The sequence below is a fragment of the Loxodonta africana genome, chromosome 10 (genome assembly GCF_030014295.1).
Source record: "Loxodonta africana isolate mLoxAfr1 chromosome 10, mLoxAfr1.hap2, whole genome shotgun sequence".
Taxonomy (NCBI): domain Eukaryota; kingdom Metazoa; phylum Chordata; class Mammalia; order Proboscidea; family Elephantidae; genus Loxodonta; species Loxodonta africana.
The window spans coordinates 110922177-110941586 of NC_087351.1; the positions used below are offsets into that span (position 1 = coordinate 110922177).

General features: G+C 46.6%; 1 protein-coding gene across 4 annotated transcripts in view; it reads right to left on the minus strand.

The window, feature by feature from the left end:
• Positions 1–11399, minus strand: part of PPP2R5C (protein phosphatase 2 regulatory subunit B'gamma) — a 178552-nt gene extending 167153 nt beyond the window's left edge. Inside the window, exons 1-2 of one of the 4 annotated variants that reach the window (XM_064292968.1) lie at positions 11312–11395; positions 10424–10486 (exon numbers count right to left, since the gene is read on the minus strand). In XM_064292968.1, coding sequence (XP_064149038.1) covers positions 10424–10486; positions 11312–11338 — 90 coding nt within the window. In that variant the 5' untranslated portion in view covers positions 11339–11395. Of the gene's footprint in view, positions 1–10423; positions 10487–11311 lie in introns of all 4 variants that reach the window. The other 3 variants (XM_064292969.1, XM_064292971.1, XM_064292970.1) reach the window with 3 other exon arrangements.
• Between the last annotated feature and the right edge of the window lie 8011 nt (positions 11400–19410).

A 19410-nucleotide genomic window follows, 5' to 3' on the forward strand; every position in this document is an offset into this window, starting at 1 on the left:
AGTTGCTCCTTGGAAACCCTATAGGGTAGTTGTACTCAGTCCTATAGGGTCACTATAAGTTGGATTTGACTCGACAACAACGGATTTGTTTTTTGTTGTTAAGTGTCATCAATTCGGTCTTTAACTCATAGCCACCGCATCTGACAAAGTAGAACTGCCCCATAGGGCTTTCTAGGCTACAATCCTTACAGAAGCAGACTGCCAGGTCTTTTGTGGAGCTGCTCAGTGGGTTCAAACACCAACCTTTTGGTTAGCAGCAAGCACTTAACCACTGTTCTACCAGGCAAGCTTATTTCATCTAATATTTGAACAACTACTATGTACCTGGTATGTTTTCCTCTGGCTGTTCTCTTTGTCTTTAGTTTTCAGTGGTTTTACTATCATGTGCCTAAACGTAGTTTATTTTTGTGCATTTAAATTTATCTTGATTGGGGTTTGCAGAGCTTCTTGAATCTGTGACTTGATGTCTTTTATCAGTTTTGGAAAATTCTGGGCCATTGTCTATTCATTTCTGTCTCATTCTGTCTCTCCTCTCCTTCTGGGGCTCTAATTACACGTATTAGAGATTTTCACTGCATCCTATATATAGACTGTTGTTTGTCCTGGGCTGCTGGTCTCTCTAGGTCCCACTCCTATAGAAATGGAGTTTCCATAGCCTGTGGGTCACATGCAGAGGTTTCAAGAACACAGGCTGGACATGGTCCTAGCAGGAAATAGGGCTTCCTTCCCATCCCAACACTGCTCCCTTTTCTTCTCTCCTTCCTCTTTCCCCTCATTTTATCTACTTTCTTTTCTTTTGCCAATTTATATTTCTTCTTTTTCTTTAAATTTAATCTAAATTTAATAGTTTACATTAAAAAGAGTGATAGCTAGTAAAAGTTAAAGTAAGCTAAAAAGCATGCACAGTGGAATTATTTTGGAAAATCCTGCTAGGGTCTAATGAAGCTCTGTTCCATAGAATGTTCCATGAAGCTAGTAATGTTCTGTATCTCTGTACAATACAGGAACCACTAGCCACACATGGCTACTGAGCATTTGAAATGTGGCTAGTGTGAATGAGGAACTGAGTTTTAAATTTCACTTAATTTTCATTAATTTATACTTAAATAGCCATACGTGGCTGTCAGTCAACATCAGCTCAGACCTAACCTCTTTAGAGCAAAGATGTCACTTTGATGACTAAGGGGTGCCTGACCCAAGCCATGGTCTTTTTTAATCACCTCATGTGCATGTGAAACTGGACAATAAGGAAAACAGAAGAAGAGCCACCGCATTCAAACTGCGGCGTTGGCAAAAAATATTGAAATATACCATGGACCGCCAAAAAGACGAACTAATCAGTCTTAAAAGAAATACAATAATGATGTTTCTTAGAAGTTAGGATGGCGAGACTAGCTCTCTTACTTTGGACACGTCATCAGGAAAGACCAATTGCTAGAAAAGGACATCATGGTTGGTAAAACAGAGGGTCAGTGAAAACCAAGGAAACCTTCCGAGAGATGGACTGACACAATAGCCTCAACAATGGGCTCAAACATACCAATGATCACTAAGACGGTGCAGGAATGTACAACGTTTCATTCTGTTATACGTAAGGTTGCCGTGGGTCCGAAATGACTTGATGACAGCTAACGATACTTGTAGATTGGAGAGTGTCTTAAACCAATTCCATTAGAGGTACGATAAACCTCATCTTTAAACACACACACACACACACACACACACACGATGAAAGGAAATTCAATGACCTCAAACTAATAAAGCATTTTTCTCCCTGAAGTTTAATTTCTAGGCTTGTTCTCTCACTCCCCCAGGTGGTAAAAACTAGGTTGACAATTTTGTTTGGATTTGGGAGGCACCACTTCAAGGCAGTGGTTGTTCTCAAGCCTATCCAAGAAGAAAGCCACTGGGAAGTCTCTGCTTAGCCCAACATACTGATAAGGAGAATGCAAGACAATTAATGTTGTCCTAGACCAGACATCATCATACCCTGACCTTTGGTAGTATCCAACACTTAAGAAAACATTGGTAACTTTTTATAATTGAAATCTCCCAGTAAATTAGGATTTAGGAAAGATCATCGTGATTCATACTGATGGCAGAATGACTCACCTCCTCTCTGATGCAGATGGAAACCTCTCCACCATTACATAGCAGGACGACAGGTTTGTGATCGCTCTGCAGCAGTGACTAGAGCATGCTTTAATATATGAACTCTGTGCTTCATCCATGAACTGGAATACGCTAGATTATTTCATAGAATTCACCTGCTGGACTCTTCCTAGCATTATATATCATGTAACAGAGCTTTAATTAAAGAGGGAGAGGAATGCCAGCTGATCTAAGCTACTGGCTTCATCTACAACACCTACTCTAGGTCCAACACACTTTCTGGAATGCCCTGACTTAACGGTCATCCTGTGTTTACTTACCCCCAAATTTCCACTGGCTCCTTACAGGAGATGTGCTCCATCTTATCCCAGCCCCTCCGTGGCTCCAAGGTAGGACTCAGCAGAGGACTAGGTTACTTCCCAGTCTACTGAATGTCCAGAACCAGCACGTTACACATCCCGATAACATGAACAGCCAATACTTAAGTTCTTTCTTAACAGGTTAGAACTACGTTATCTTTTTTATCTTCCCCAGTGCTCAACACACTGCTTGCACCATAACAAGAAATGCTCAAAAGTATATGTGTGTTTGTGTGTGTATACATACATGTATGTACATATGTAAGTCATGTTTAACTGATAAACACTCCCAAAATAAATTTAAATTAATAAATGTAAAGTACCAAAGATTATATGGAAACCTCATATTTAAACTGAAATCCTATTTTGAAATGCTTTAGTTAAAATCTTATGAAACTATACTGTTTACCACTGACCTCTGGTAGTAAATATGTAAAAGCAAATTAAAAACAAAAACAAATACTCTTCTTAAAGCTTTTACAAGACATTAGAAAAAGAATTAAGTACCATAATCTTCTTCTTTGATATAAACCAAAAAAACCCATTGCTGTCAAGTCAATTTTGATTCGCAGTGGCCCTACAGGCCAGAGTGGAACCGCCTCGTGGGGTCTCAACGGTGGATGTGAACTGCTGACCTTTTGGTTGGCAGCTGAGCCCTTAACCACTGCACCACCGGGGGGCTCCACTTTAATATACCAAAACCAAAAACCAAACCCAGTGCCGTCGAGTGTTATTTATTTAAGACAAATTATGCAGCATAGAAATCCTCTATTAAAATTCCCTTTAAAATAAAAAACAAACAAACAAGAACCAAATCAGTTGCTGTGGAACCGATCCTGACTCACGGCGACCCCACGTGCGCAGAGCAGAATCGCTCCACACTCACGGCGACCCCACGTGCGCAGAGCAGAATCGCTCCACAGGGTTTTAAGGCTGTGACCTTTCAGAAGGAGAACCACCAGGCCCTTCTTCCAAGGCACCTTGGAGTGGACCTGAACCGCCAACCCTTCAGTTAGTATTTGAATGCTTAACCATTTGTGACCCCCAGGGACTACCAAAATTCCCTTAGAGGATCAAAAAGGTGAAAATGAAATAAGCCTCTTAACCAAAAAAAAAAAATTCTTTTTTATTTACAGCTTCAGAAATGTCAGCAACCTAACTGATCTGAAGCTCTCCTTCCTACACAGTTTTAAAATCCACCAACCAAATACTTCCTGACTCCAGACCCTACTATCCATAGGAGGTACAAAGAAGATTAACAGCGAGTGACTTGCTGTCTCAAAAACTCAGCAATCTAGTTAGGGAGGCAAGTCATGGGTAGACAAAGGTAGTCCAAGGCAGTATAAACGGTGAGTAATCGGCACAGCAAATAACTGCTGTACACACTTAAAGGATGGAAGAATGTGGTCCAAGACAGTGAGAAAAAGCTTCCTTTAAATTTCAGAATAAATGAACCTGAGTTGGAGCTAAAAAGATGAAAGGATTTAGACAGGCCTTAGGAGGATGGGAAGGGCACTCTAAAGCAGGGGATTCTCAAAGTGTAGTCCAGGAACCACCGCCCCCCCCCGCCCCAGGCTTCCACAAGGTCAAAACTGTTTACTCAGTACTAACACATTGTTTGCCTTTCACATAATCATTACATGGAGTTTTACACAGGCCGTGTGATATCAAAACAGACTGAAGGCAGAAACGGACCTGAGAATTCAGTTGTCCTCTGCAAAGCCAGATATTATAGAGATTTGCAAAAAATGTAAAGAATGCCACTCTCCTCACTGAACTTGTAAAAAATATTTTTCATAAAAACATGACTTATGTAACAGATGTGTTACTGTTATTAGTAGAAAAAATACTACATATTTTTAAAGCTTCAGTTTTAATTTTTGATATAGACGATACTGATAAATATAACCCACATAAATAAAAGCTCTTTAGGTCCCTGGGTGACGCAAGTGGTTTGCCCTCAACTATTAACCTAAAGATTGGCTTCTGAAATCCATTCAGCAGCCCCGCAGAACAAAGTCCTGCCTGCTGCTTCCATAAAGACGACAGCCAAACCCCTGTGGAGCAGTTCTACCCCACGCAGGCCTAACACACAGGTGCCATGAGGTGGAATCTTTGGCAGTGGGTTTGTTTGTTTGCTTTCAAGGGATCCTGACAGCAGAGAGCTTGAGAACTGCTGCTCTCTAGGAAGGATGCACACATTCAGGTGAGCATGTAGCAGGCATGCTTTGCAAGCAAACGTGCAGACTCCGCGGAGGGGTCTTTTTAGAGAGGAGGTTCTCGATCAGGGGTGCTGTTGCAATGTCTGGGTGGCCACTAGCAGCTGGTAGGGAGAGGCCAGGGATGCTGCTGAGCACCCTGCAAAGCACAGGACAGGCTGCCACAACAGAGAGTATCTGGCCCCAAATCCGAACAGTGCTGTGGCTGAGAAACGCTGGTCTGGCAGCGGCTCTCAAGAGACACCACGTCAGGGTCGACCAACTGCCCAGCTTGTGATGCAGCCCGGGAGCGGGAGCCAGAGAGGGAGAACCAGCCGCTTCCTCTGAGCTGAGTGGAGAACAGCTCCCAGCTGCCCCTCCGACGCCTTCCCAGCCACAGCCACAGCCACAGCTGACTATCCTCTCTGCAGAGCTTCCGCCTTTCCAGGGTACCTGGGCTCTAAGCAGATGATGAGGCCAGTAAACAAACACATGGCAATTAAAAACAGGAAATCCCATTTCCTACAGAATAATTACATATTAATTTCAAAAATATGTTTAAAGTACTACTTCTTTTGGTTTTCTTTGAGGTCTCACTGCAGTCTGGTTTAGGGCTGTATAAAAAAACCCTGAGAATAATGGGAAATTTTACTTGAAAGGCCCAAGACGAAAGCCATGAACTCAGGATTTAGTCTACGTTGTCATTGCTAGGTGCCATCGAGTCCATTTCGACTCACAGCAACCCCATGTGACAGAGCAGAACTGCTCCACAGGGTTTTCTTTAGGGAAGCAGACTGCCAGGTCTTTCTCCCATGGTGCTGCTGGGTGCGTTTGAATTGACAACCTTTTGGTTAGCAGCCAAATGCTTAACTGTTATACTAACAGGGCTTCTTAGACAGTGGCTTTTGACCTTTTTGGGGATGGGGGTCATGGATTTGCCTTTGAGCAGGTGGTAATCACAGCTCTGGCCCAAGACAAATGCACGAAGTAACAAAATCAGTTTCACTGTCCTTTTCCAACTTACTCAGGTTAAAACCCCAGCTACAGATGAATCAAACCTCAAAGGTTTTGGGGGGCAGGGGGAACGTTTTTCATAAAAATGTTATTCATGTAATGTGTGTATTATTTGATGAATTGAAAAATGTTTTTAAAATACCAGTTTTAACTTCCAAAAGATGACTCCACCACCCAACACCCATGTACCCCTGGGCAAGGGAATCTTTTGAAAATACCCAGGGGGTGGTGGCAGTGGAATGTTAAGGGGACAGATTAGAAAGGGAAAGAAGTTATCATTACAGGTAGACGTTGGCAAAACAAGCTAACAAGTCGGAGAGACGGCTATTCAGCCTTCTCGTCAGCAATAGCTATTCTGTAAGAGTTGCTGTAGAGACTTTCAAACAAAACTAACCTGAAGCAGGGTACGCAAAATACAGGACCAGAGAACCCCCCCAAATGACCTTTAATGTGCTGAAGACATATCACTTTACAAAAAGCATTAAAACTGCTTTAAACGTAACTTTGGAAACAGTATATATACGCACACACACACCCCCCACTGTCCTATGGTCTGATCCTACAGAACTGACTTCAGGAATCTTGGAGCAATTTATTAAGATTCTAAACATTCACAAAATGTGCTCAGTTATATTTCCACAGATTTGAACGTTACACCGAAAACAGCTGCTCGAGAGCTAGTTCCCTCTGTCAATCTTCACATAATTTTCCAACTTCAGGTTCCCCATGAACCCATTTATGGCCTCATTCCTCAAAGGTATGCTATGAAATAAACCACCAATAAGTACTGGGCAGAAACTTTTATTTCCAGGACACAGTCTGAGTAAGCAACAAGTCAAATTTAAACATTCTATTTGAAAGAGAAAAAAAAGAAGAGGAAAATGTACTAATACATTTCATTCAAGGAACAGAAATTTCTGGAAAAAGGCAAAAGCCAACCATCAGCAGTTAAAACCTTTCACAGTTATTACATCGAAGGAGATATCCTGCCATACATCTTGCAGGGAATTTTTTTTTTTTTTTTTCCAAGTGGGATTACGCCTGATCTAGGCTATACAGTTAAAAATGGCCAAATCTTAAACATATCAAGACATTTTAAAGATGAGTAAACAGGGCCATGGAAGTTAAGTGGCCTGCCTGTGGTGACATCATTTACGGGCAAGGCAGGAATCAACATTTTTTATTTTCTAACCACCAGGCTGAAATACTTTCCACTATACCACGCCATACGAGCCCTGGCAGTGCAGTGGTTAAGTGCTTGGCTGCTAACTGCAAGGTTGGCAGTTTGAACCCACCAGCTGCTCCATGGGAGAAAGATGTGGCAGTCTGTTTCATAAGGATTTATAGCCTTGGAAATGCCACGGGGCAGTTCTACTCTGTCCTATAGGGTCGCGATAAGTCAGAATCAACTCAACGGTAACAGGTTTTTTTATATCAGTCTATCCTTTACTCCAGGGCTTCAGCTTCATTAAAAAAAAAAACAAATAACCCAGGTCACCAAGTGTTCCCTTGTTTCTAACCAAAGATGTGTTCTGCAATGTAAGCCAACTGCCCCCTTGTTCTCTGTCAGGCGAGACAGCAGCCAGCCAGGATTTTATTATAAGAACCTTCCACGCACCCTGACAGGTTCTTCACATCTCTCAAGGCTGCAAAGCCCCAGCAGAGGGGAGCTCAGAGGATCATCTGAGCGAGCGCTGACTGCGAAGGCGATGTGATACCGGAACGGATGTGATACCGGAACGGGTGGAAAGCGGTGTAGGCATATCAAACCTATCTGAACTGTTCAGGTTGGAATATTCAAATTGAGAGTAACACCAAGAGACAGGAGAGGGAAAAAAGTCCAGTAACGGTTTAATTCACCTGTCTGAGTCAATCACATTCGGGAAGTGGGTGGAACTAGAAGTGAAGAAGCAAGATGCAGACTAACGGGCGGAAAAAACCCAGCAGTAAAAAAAAAAAAAAAAAGGGAGGGTCAATTCGGAGGTCTGATGAACTGAAGTGCCTCAATTTGTACTCCTGCAAAATAATTTATACAGTGAGCTGCCACGTATCACGCTTAATAAACCATGTTCCCTCTGGGATCCTTATGAGGAAGTAGTGAAGGGCCCAACATTTCAGTATTTTCATGGTAATTTCAAGCTGTGTGGCTCCAGCTCCTAGACAGCACTAGAAAAAATACAAAAAGACAAGCGGGGCATCACAGTCAGACACTGCAAGCCACACCTTAGAGTCTTACGCAACTGACGACCTAGGACCCCGTCTTAAAAGCATAAGTTGTACATATTAGTGTTCCGGGGGTCTTCTTGAACAATGGTTTTTTTAGGTTCAAACCTAACATTCTCCACCTTCATAACCATGTTCTTTCTGCTAAAACAGGAATAAACGAAACATACACAGTGGCTGTAACCCTAGCAGTTGGGAGGAGATGGGTATGTCAACAAGAAAGGCTTAGGGAGCATTAGGAAGTCTTAGCAGCTACAGCAAAAGATCATCAAAAAAAAAAAGGTATACAGCCCTGCAGAGTGACTAAATTTCATCTAAAGCAATTTTGTCAAAAGGGTGACAGGGAGGTAAGCAAGCCAGTCAAAGGCAAGAACTCCACAGGAAAACCTGATTGTATGCAATAAGGCAAGGGTAGGGAAGGACTGGTGCAAACAGTCCCTACTGATACTTAAGGAAGCTTTGGGATGTCTGCTTTCTTGCGTTGGGGAGGGCAGCAGGTTTGCTGGAAAGAGACCTGGAATACATCAAAAGTTAGGGGAAAGATGACCTGGGGCTAGAGTCTGCTGCAGAAAACCTCCAGTTACCTGTATTTCCCAAACAGAATTCAAGTCATTCTAATTTGGCTTAGAGCAAGGGGTCTGACACTTGCAAAATTAACTTCATTTGGGATAACACCGGCCTCAGCCTGCAGCTCGGGAGAACCACAACACTTAAATCAAGCAGCTTCTCTGCCAGTGGCCTCACTAGGGTCAGTAGTGTCACTCAGTACAATGACTCACAGTATAAGCCCCCCTCCCCCACGGACCTTCTCCTGTACCAGAGCATACAGAATTCTTAGCAATATTTTTGTACTAAAAATTATAATCATAATTTGTTAATCATAATTCCTATATATCACTCCTTCTTTTCCTTTAATTACTACTCATGCTGAAGTTATTGATAAAAAACAGAAAACTCACCATCGAGTTGATTCCAACTCATAGCGACTGAGTAGAACTCTACCTTACAGGGTTCCCAAGGAGTGGCTGGTGGATTTGAACTGCTGACCTTTAGGTTAGCAGCCAAATGCTTAACCACTGCACCACCAGGGCTCCAATGTTGTTGTTAAGTGCTGAGTTGGTTCCAACTCATAGTGACCCTACGTACAACAGAATGAAACACTACCCAGTCCTGCACCATCCTCACATTCGTTGTTATGCTTCAGCCCATTGTTGCAGCCACTGTGTCAATCCATCTTGTTGAGAGTCTTTCTCTTTTTCCCTAACCCTCTACCTTACCTAGCATGATGTCCTTCTCCAGGGACTGATCCCTCCTGATATCATGTCCAAAATACGTGAGACGTAGTCTTGCCATCCTTGCTTCCAAGGCACGTTGCCACAATACTGTAGCCAAAGCACCAGAAAATCTGACAAAAATTAGCGACTATAAAAACACTAGCAGCAATGAAAACAACAGCGCCTGCTTGACGCAACCACGTGATTCGAAGCATTGCTGTAATTGGGTAACACAACAGCTCTGACCAGAGCATACAAGAAGGTTCAAAAAGTAAATTAACATGGAGTTTTAGCCTTGTAGGTATATTGATATATGTAAGCTGAATTTACGAATTTTTTTTTTGTTGATGTTATAACTAAATACAGGGATATTTTCATAGACAATCATTTTGGGGTCACCACCTCTGACAGTGTCACCTGGTGCAGTCTGTACCCCTCCGCACACCCCTCGTGATGCCACTGTTTTCTGCTACTAACATTTCAAAAGGGTGGATTAGCTCTGCCTGGTTCCACACAGCTACCTGGACCCTTAGCCCTCAGTCCTCCAGTTCAATGACAACTAGCCTCCAGGAAGGAAAGGCAAATGAAAGTCACGACTGTGGAAACCCTCTCAAAGCACAACTGAGTCAGGAGCGACACCAGCCCACCAGAGAGACACCAGCCTCAGTGAGAGATAAGATGTTCTCAAGTGAACCCAAAGTCAAGAAGGAAAACAAGTAAGAGTTGGCCAATGTAGGGAACGTGAAAGATAGAAGGCTATACAAAAACACCAACGCTAGGTAAACTAGAAAAATACTAACACTGTGGAAAGAGTTTAAGGGACCAGGCAAGGACACGAGAGAAAATAAAACTGATGGGACAAAGAGAATGAGTCACTGAGAGAAGGATCTAGCGGCTTGGAAGGGAAGGACAAAGGAGGAACCCAAAGCTGAAAGAACTCCAGCCAGAGCAGGCCAACAAGACCAGCGCAGACAGGAGACTTGCTCCATGTGAGGGGGTGGGGAATTAACTTAAAAACGTCAGCCCTGCAGACAATCACAACTTTCATAAAGACATTAATATTCTTTCGAAGCAGAATCATAAATACCTAAATAACTAAAATTGAGGGATATGAAAGACACCACAAAAAAATCCCCTAGAGGGAAACATTTTAGAAGACCCTGGGTTTTATCACCCTCGGTTTTCCTACCCTAAGTTAAAAAGTACTCATGGAAATCAGAAAGTGAATTTTGAGAACAGTTACCTCTTGATCTGAGTCTTGTCCTTCTTTCAAACTTTTCCCACTTTTCCCTGCTTTTGGTGATTCCTGGGAGACATCAAGCAAAACCAATTAGGCTTCTCAATTTTTAGGTTACTAAACATCAGATAAACCAGACGCAGTTGCTAAACTGACTTAATGAACTTAACTAAGACTTCTGTTACTTCTAAACACCACCACCAGGAGATGTACCATTCGATTGTTAAAGCAGACGTACAATACTTGGGATGTAATATCCCCCCTGAGGACCTCCCCCCCAATTTAGACTACCCCCCCCATTCAGATTCTCTGGTTTTATTTGCATTTGGGCTTGAGAACTTCAAGCAGAAAGAGATAAACCCAATTTTACACAATGCTCTTGGGGCATTCTGGAAGACTGACATCTTCCCCTTTCCTCCCTTCCTCCCTAACCCCTGTGAGCGGGGGTTTCCGGGGCGACCCTGAAACACTACAGAGCTCCACCTGAAGCAAACATATCCCCCCCCCCCAAAAAAGATGCAAACGCAGCACACGCGACCCAGCACCGCCCGGCCGCCACCCGGGATAATAATAGCACCGGAGCCCCGGGGCTCCCCCGCAGGAGCCAGGAACCCCCAGTCAGCGTTCAGCGGGGCCCCTCGGCGCCCTGCGCTGCCCCGGGCCCGGCCCCCCCGCCCCGGCGGCGGCGAGGCTCCCCGGCCCCGCGGCCGCACCTGCCCCCCCGCTCCCGCCGCCTCGGCCGGTCCGCAGCTCCCGCCCCCCCGCCCGGCGGCCCCGGGGAGGCTGCCACGCCGGCCTGGCGCCCCGGGACCCGGGGCCGTGAGGGCCGGGCAGACCCCGCCGCTGCTCCTCCGGGCAGACCCCGCCGCCCGGCCCGGCCCGGCCCCGACTCACTTTCTCCTTCTTGTTTTTATTCGGCATGGCTGGAGCGGGCCGCCGCCGCCCCGCCGCCGCTCCCCCGCAGCAGCAGCGCCCCCGCCACGACCGTCACGCCCCCGCCCCCGCCGCTGCCGCCGCCGCCGCCCGGGGACTGAGGTGTCTGCTCGCTCGCGCTTCCCCTTTTCCAGGCTCCCACAGGCTGCGGCAGCCGCGGCGGCGGCGGCGGCAGCGGCGGCGGCGGCGGCACCGGCGGCGGCGTTTCTCCGCCCCGCCCCCGCCCCCGCCCCACCCCGCCCCCATTCCCCGGGCCCGCCCACGCCCCGCCCCGGGCCCGCCCCGCCCCGCCCCTCCCCGCCCACCGGCCCCGCCCTTCCCCCCGCTCGCCGGGCCTCCCCCGCCACAGCGCACCACCACCGCCCCGCCCCCGTCTGGCCCCGCCCCGCCCCCGCCACGTCGCGCTGCTATTGGCCGCGGCGCCCCACGTGCTCCTAACGCTCTCCTTCACCTCCTCTCCGCCTTTTCCTCGCCGCGTGCTGTCTCCCGTCGGCGTCAGGCTCGGCGGTGGCCTGGCTCTGAAGGCGTCCAGGCGACCTGGGCTGGAGGGGCTGAGGAGGGAGCATGTAGCTGCGACTGCGGCGACAGGGCCATCGCGGCTGTGGAGGACCTGAACTGAGAGAGCAGGGGGAAAGCAAGGCACGGAAAAGGCAAAACCGAAATCCGTGGGAACAGCCTCTGCAGCCGACGGGGTGCGAACCGGCGCGAACGGCAGCCTCCCGGCCTCTCGCTGCGCTGCACGCGCCCACGTGGCGGCGCTCGGCCGGCGTCAGCGTAGGCCCCGGGCCCTAGGCCGAGGGAGGGGCGGCTTCGCAGGCGGAGCCAGGCCCCGCCCCTCCCGGCCTCGGCCCCGCCCCTCCCGGCCTCGGCCCCGCCCCTCCCAGCTTCGGGGCCCGGTGAACCCTGCTGCCAGCTCTGCGAATGGGACGTTATTTTACTTTTTATCTTTGACTTGATTAGTAGCCATTGAGCAAGGCTCTGCGCTATGACCAGGAGTCACCTGCCTTCTCTCACCTCGGTAAATAGCTCTGGGAGATGAGTCTTCCAAGGGAAAAAGCTCAACTTTTAAAGTGACTTTGCTTAGGCATTCCAGCGAGTCCCCAAACTGGCCAGCACCAGAGATCACAGAAGTGCATCAGGTGGTGAGGCTCCAGGGCTGCGAGGATCTCACGGGTGAGAACCTGGATGGTTGGTTAGGCAGCTGCGTCCTAACCTAGCCGGTCTTAGGGAATCATCGCGTTCTCCCGGCCCCCAGGTTTTGCTTTTGAAAGTTCCAAGGCGGAACATTTTCCGTTATTCTCCATGCTGTTCTGCTATGGGAAAGCCAACAGACGGGGGAAAAAAAAAGATCTAAAGTGAGGAGTGCTGTGGCAAGCCGTTTAAGTAAGTTCTGTGTGCGGGTGTCCGAACGTCCCAGCACACTTAGAGGAGTATGGGAAGTGCAGGACAGCCTTAAACGGCTATTTTAGCAGAAGAAACGGTTTTAAGACTTTTAAATAGGATAAAACAAATAGTAAAAAGATGGGGGTTAGAGCAATGCCCCCTAAGCAGTAACATTTCAGTTTTATAATATGAAACACATGCTTTAAATTTAATGTCGTTAGGTGCAGTCCAGTCGGTTCTGAGTAGGGCAAAACGTTGCCAGATCCTGTGCCATCTGCACAATCATTGCTATGTTTGAGTCCATTGTTGCAGCCACTTTTACAGTCCTCTCGTTGAGGGTCTTCCTCTTTTTCACTGACCCTCCACCAAGCATGATGTCCTTCTTCAGGGACTGGTCCCTCCTGATGATATGTCCCAAGTAAGTGAGTCAAATTCTTGCCATCCTCATTTCTAGGGAGGAGTTGTAAAGCTACTGATGTGTGGCCATGGATCTAAGGGATCTGAGGGGCTTCTCCAAGGCAAGTCTGTGCCTCCAACCTCCTTGACTTAGCCCTTGATCCAGTGCTTGCACATCTTTCGTTCATTCAGCAGATGTTGGTGGCATGCTCACATGTGTACAGCTTGGTTCCTGGGATTTCACCACGCACAAGGCACTGTCCTTGTTCTCAAGGAGTTTGCATGGTCCAGGGAAACAAGATGACCAGATGCAACATGAGACAAGTCTAGGGTGGGGGTGGGCAGGCCAGGAAGCATGAAAGAACACAGCACAGGAGCATTTTTGTTATGGCAGGAGGTGAGACAGAGGGAGTCACGGACCCAGATTAAGATTCTGATATGCCTTACTAAAGGAGTCCTGGTGGCACAGTGGGTAAGTGCTTGGCTGCCGACTAAAAGGTCAGAGGTTCCAACCCACCAGCCGCTCCACAGGAGAAAATGCGGCAGTCTGCTTCTGCGCAGATTACAGCCTTGGAAACCCTGTGCGACAGTTCTATGATGCAGAATCCACTTGATGGCAATGGATTTGGTTTTGCTTGGTTTATGTCTTGCTAAAGGTGTTTTCATAGTTCAGTGGCAGAATTCTCGCCTTCCATGTGGGAGACCCGGGATCGATTTCTGGCCAATGTGTACCTCCTGTGTAGCTACCACCTGTCTGTCAGTGGAGGCATGCATGTTGCTGTGATGCTGGAAGCGATGCCACTGGTATTTCAAAAACTGGACAGGTTTTAGCAGAGTTCCCAGACTAAGAGAGACTAGGAAGAAAGGCTGGGTGATCTACTTAGAAAAATCAGCCACTGAAAACCCTATGGATCACAACGGTCAAATCTGCAACCAATCATGGGGACAGCACAGGACCAGGCAGCGTTTCATTCTATTGAGCATGGGGTCTCCATTAGCTGGGGGCTGACTTGGTGGCAGCTAACATCAGCAACAAAAGAGACCTGGGGCATATCTGAGAGGAGGCTCGCAGCCCTTGCAACAGCACCTCCGTCCTCCCAGTGCACACAGAGTCATATTCCTGGCCAGGTACCAGTTCGTAAATGCAGAAACCAGTCCTCAAATGTTAGTAGCATCCCACACACGTGTTTATGTGTGTGAGCATGTTCACGGGTACCTGAGGGTTATCTTTTCTGGGATGGTCCCCATTCATAAAGGCACAATATTGCACAAAATTCATTTTCTTCCAATCTCAATCCTACTGGGACACTTCTTTGTGATAGCCCTTCTTAACCTGGACATGGCTTTCTATGTCCAGCTTCTCTGTACGGTGGACTGCTTCATTTAGGCCCCTGAGGACTTCTGGAGGATCAGAGAGGCCTCAGGGGACCTAGGTCTTTGTGGCTGAGCTTCTTGGCCATAGTGTCTTCTGTGTTTTGTGGTTTTTGGTACCTGTCACTTGTGGGGAATCCCTGACTGCTGCAAATGGTTAATGTCCTCGGGTTCTAACTGAAAAGTTGGAGGTTCTAGTCCACCCAGGGGTGCCTTGGGAGAAAGGCCTGGTGATCTATGTCAGAAAAATTGCCATTGAAAACCCTCTGGTACACATGGGGTCACCATGAGTCGGAGTCCCCTCAATGGCAACTGGTTTACCAGCCACCTTTCCACCTGTGTCAACAGCCTCATGGGACTCCCAGCCTCTCCTCCACACATCTCCTGGCAAGGGGCTCCCTACAGCCTGGACTGGACAGGAACTTCGTACCGGGCTGTCCCTGAGACCATCTCCACCCTAGAAGTTCAGCTCATCTCCTCCCCCTCACTTGTATTCCTTGAGCTGTTGTGAAACAGTCATTACTTAGTCAATTTGTGTCTATTTATTCACGCTCCCAACTCCCTCCACCACAAATTTGCCTGCAGATTTGAGGTGGAGAAGTGAGTAGTAAATTTAAATTAATTCTCCACATAAAAAGAGTGCCGATCCCAATGCCTGACGCGTAGCAAGTATTTGGTAAGTTTAGTTGCCAGCAAGTGGAGGATGAATTTATCTGAAGTGCTATTCAATTCTGAGGACTTCAAGGAAAAACCCAAAGGTTATTATCTTAAGGCCAAGGTCCCTGGGTGGCACAAACAGTTTGCGCTTGACCACTAACCTAAAGTTTGGCAATTCAACCCAGCCAGAGGCGCCTTGGAAGAGTAAAGAAAAACCCTGTAGAGTTCAGTTCTACTCTGTACACATGGATGAGGTCGCCATGAGTCAGCAATGGGTTCGGTTTTTAAGGCCAAGGGCTCCCAGAGAGCTCTGTTAGACCAAAAAAAGACCCTCACTTGGCCCCTGAAGAGCTTTGACAAATGCCGTCAGCTGGACATACCCCTCCCAATGCTGCAACAAGGTGCCTGGAGTTCATTCCAAAAAGTGAAAAATCTGTGGAAAGTTCTGGAAACTTGTGCTTTAATAGGATTTGATATCCAAGTATTGAAGAAAAATGAGGAACAACACAAAATATAATTTCAATTTTATGTACATAGGGTGAAATACAACCCCTTTCTTTTTTCTTCCCAAATCCCTAAGCCTAGTAGAGGAGATAAGGAAGACAAGACAGAAATAACCTGACCTGAGGTGGAGAGCAAAGAACACCATAAGAGCATTAGAGACCCAGGATTAGGAACTTTTCAGAGGGAGGAAGGTGTATTCGAACGTAAGAAGCAGAAGACTTGCTGGAAGAGAATAGTGACAGTGTGGTCGAGAGCTGAACTTCAGTTCTTGTTCTGGATGGAATTGTTTCCCCCCCGCCCCCCAGAATACGTGTTGTAAATCTACCCTCTATGCCTGTGATTATAATCTCTTTAGGGAATGGGTTGTCTTTGTTAACAAGGCAGGATTAGTGTAGGGTGTGTCTTGGGTCAATCTTTTTTGAGATAGAAAAGAGATTAAATACACAAACTAGGAAGGAGAAATGGGGGAAGAGAGATGCCAAGCTACATGAAGATTGTCCAGGAGCAGAAGCTCAGAAGAGCCAAGGACCTTATTCCAGAGCCGACAGAGAGAGAAAGCCTTCCCCTAGCACTGGCACCCTGAATTCGGAATTCTAGCCTCCTAAACTGTGAGAAAATAAATTTCTGTTCGTTAAAACCGTCTACTTATGGTATTTCTGTTAACCAAGACAGTTCTTGTCCAAAGATTGGGGTGATTGGCTTTAATAGGCAGGAAACAGATGGCACAGTCAAAATGGCTTAAGTGGCGATAAATTAAGAGTCTATGTACAGAGGTGCGCAAGGGCCAAGTGACCCTTGAGGGAGAGCAAAGCACAGAGGGACAGTGGCTGTGGGAGCTATCCCTACTCTTAGGTCTAATGGAGCAGAGGAAGGGATGGGTACAGGAGTTGGGAGAGGGCCCACTGGACAGAGCCACTGGGGGAACTTAAGTGTGCAGGGAGGGAGCTTGGGGTAGGGGCTGGAAATACCTCTCCTTCCTCCCTCCCCTTCTCTCCACAGTACCTCCCATTGGCTTCACCCACCTGGAAGTTGGAGGACGACAGGGTCCAGTGATGGGTGGTGTGACATGGCTTATACCAAAGCTGGGGCATCCTGCTTACACACAAAACGGAAACCTAGCCACCCCTCCAGACTGTTGTGAGCTTAAACAACCTCTGAAACTGCTTGGCATGTGCTTGGTAGGTGCTCAAAGAACGTTATCACAGTATCCGTAGAATCAGTTGCCATTTTATCAGTGGTGTGTGTGAGTGTGTGTGTCAATGACTTACACTGAAAACAGGATAAAAATGTTGTACTGGTCTCCCAGGGTTCCATAACAAAGTACCACAAAGTAGATGGCTTTCAACAACAGAAATGTCTCTTGGTTGTGGACCATGGGAGTCAAAATTCAGGGCGTCGGCAGCACCACGCTCTCTCCCAAGGTTCCAGAGGAAGATCCTTTCCTGACTCTGCCAGCACCTGGTAGCCCCAGATGTTCCTTGGTTTGCAGCGTTGCTGCCTTCCCTCTCTGTGTCTTCTCTTTTTTATAAGACACCAGCCAGTATTAGGACCCACGCTGTTCCAGTGTGACCTCATGTTAACTTATAGCATCTGTAAAGACCCTATTGCCTAACAAGGTCAAGTTCACAGCTACTGGAGGTTAGGACTTCAACATACCTTCTTGGGGACACAATTCAATCCGTAACAGATATTAAAAGCAAGTTACGTTTTAAACCATCAAAGCCATCCTGTAAGTGTCTCCAAATTTTCCCTCTAACTTTTTATTTGGAAATACTTTATAATGTACAAAAAGTTGCAAAAGTAAAACTAGTATAAAGAACAACACATACCCTTTTCTCAGAATTACCTATTAACATTTTATTCCATTTGTTTCATCTCTTGCTCCCTTGTGTATGGGGTCGTCATGAGTTGGGGGCTGACTCAACAGTAGCTGACTACTTACCTACCTACCTATCTGTCTGTCTAATCAATCCGTAAAAAAACACACACAAAACCAAAAAACCTATTGCACTGTGTGTGTGTATATATATATAATTGGATGTATTATGGCCCTTCTCTCTTAAAAACTTCAGTTTGTATATCCTAAGACTAGGGATGTTCTCTTACATAACCATAACACATACATCTACTTTGATACAATACTTTAATTACAGTCCATATTCCAATTTTGCTGTTGTTAGGTGCCATCAAGCCAGTTCCGATTCATAGTGACCCTACGTGCAACAGAATGAAACACTGCCCGGTCCTGTGCTATCCTCACAATCATTGCTATGTTTGAGCCCATTTTTGGCAGCCACTGTGTCAACCATCTCGTTGAGGGTCTTCCTCTTTTTTGCTGACCCTCTACTTTACCAATCATGATGTCCTTCTCCAGGGACTGGTCCCTCCTGATAACATGTTCAAAATACAAGAGACAAAATCTCACCATCCTTGCTTCTAAGAAGCATTCTGTCTATACTTTTTTCCAAGACAGATTTGTTTGTACAAATGCTACTGGGTGCAGTATCAGACAGCAGAGAGAGAACATTCCCCTCTGTTGTGGGTTGAATTGTGTCCCCCCAAAAAGATATGTTGAAGTCCTAATCCCTGATACCTGTGAATGTGACCTAGTTTGGAAATCGGGTCTTTGTAGATTGCTCAAATTAAGATGAGGTCATACTGGATTAGAGTAAATCCTAATCCAATAGGACTGGTGTCCTTATGGGAAGAGACAAACACACAGGGAGAAGGCATGTGAAGATAGGGGGAGAAACTGGAGTGAAGCATCCACAAGCCAAGGAACTCCAAGAATTGGTGACAACCGCTAGAAACCAGGAAGAGTTCTCCTCTAGAGCCTTCAGAGAGAGCATGGCTCCGCCTTCGATTTCAGACTTTTAGCCTCCACAACTATGAGCGAATACATTTCAGCTGTTTTAAGCCACATAATTTGTGGCACTTTGTTACGGCAGCCCGAGGAAACTAATACACCATTAACACAGAAAGTCGTATGGCCAGCACTAGGTTAAACTCCATAGAGTAGCGGGGTGGTGGCTACTTCAGCTAGGATGATCGAGGAAGGCTTCTTTGAGAAGGGAGACTTTGAACTGAGACCTGATGAGGGAGTCAACCCTGTAAGCTATTGGGAAAGAACATTCCAAACTAAGGACAAGCTGGTGCAAGGGCCCTGAGACATAAATGACACTGGTGTAGTGTTTGTGAGATGGAAAGAAGGCCATTGTGGCTGGAGCACAGTGACGTAGGGAACAGCGGTGGACATGAGAGAGGTGGGCAGGGCGAGCTCATGTTGACCTTGTAGGCCATGGTGAAGACTCTGGCTTTTACTCTGAGTGTGATGCAAGCTACTGGACGGTTTTAAGCTGGGGAGTGCTGTAATCTGAGTTAGGCTATAAAAGGATCATTCTGGAGGATGGGTGGGGGATGGATGAGTGTGAGTGTGGATTGGGGTGGGGTGGGGAGGGTAGAGGAAGCCAGGATACAATCTGCGAATCTTTCACAGTGGTCTTGAGTGGAGATAAGATTGGCTTGGGACACTTTCTCCATTACAAATTGCAGCTTGTATTGATCTCAGGAAAGTGTTATACTTACATTTACAGTTGAGTTCATCCAATCATGCCTATGTTATGAGATCCCAATAAAGGCTCTGAACACAGACGCTCCATGGACTTCCTGGTTGGTAAAAGACATTGATGCATGCAGGATGGAAACACATCCCATCTTTGGGACATGGAAGCTCCCTGTTGGGAACCCTC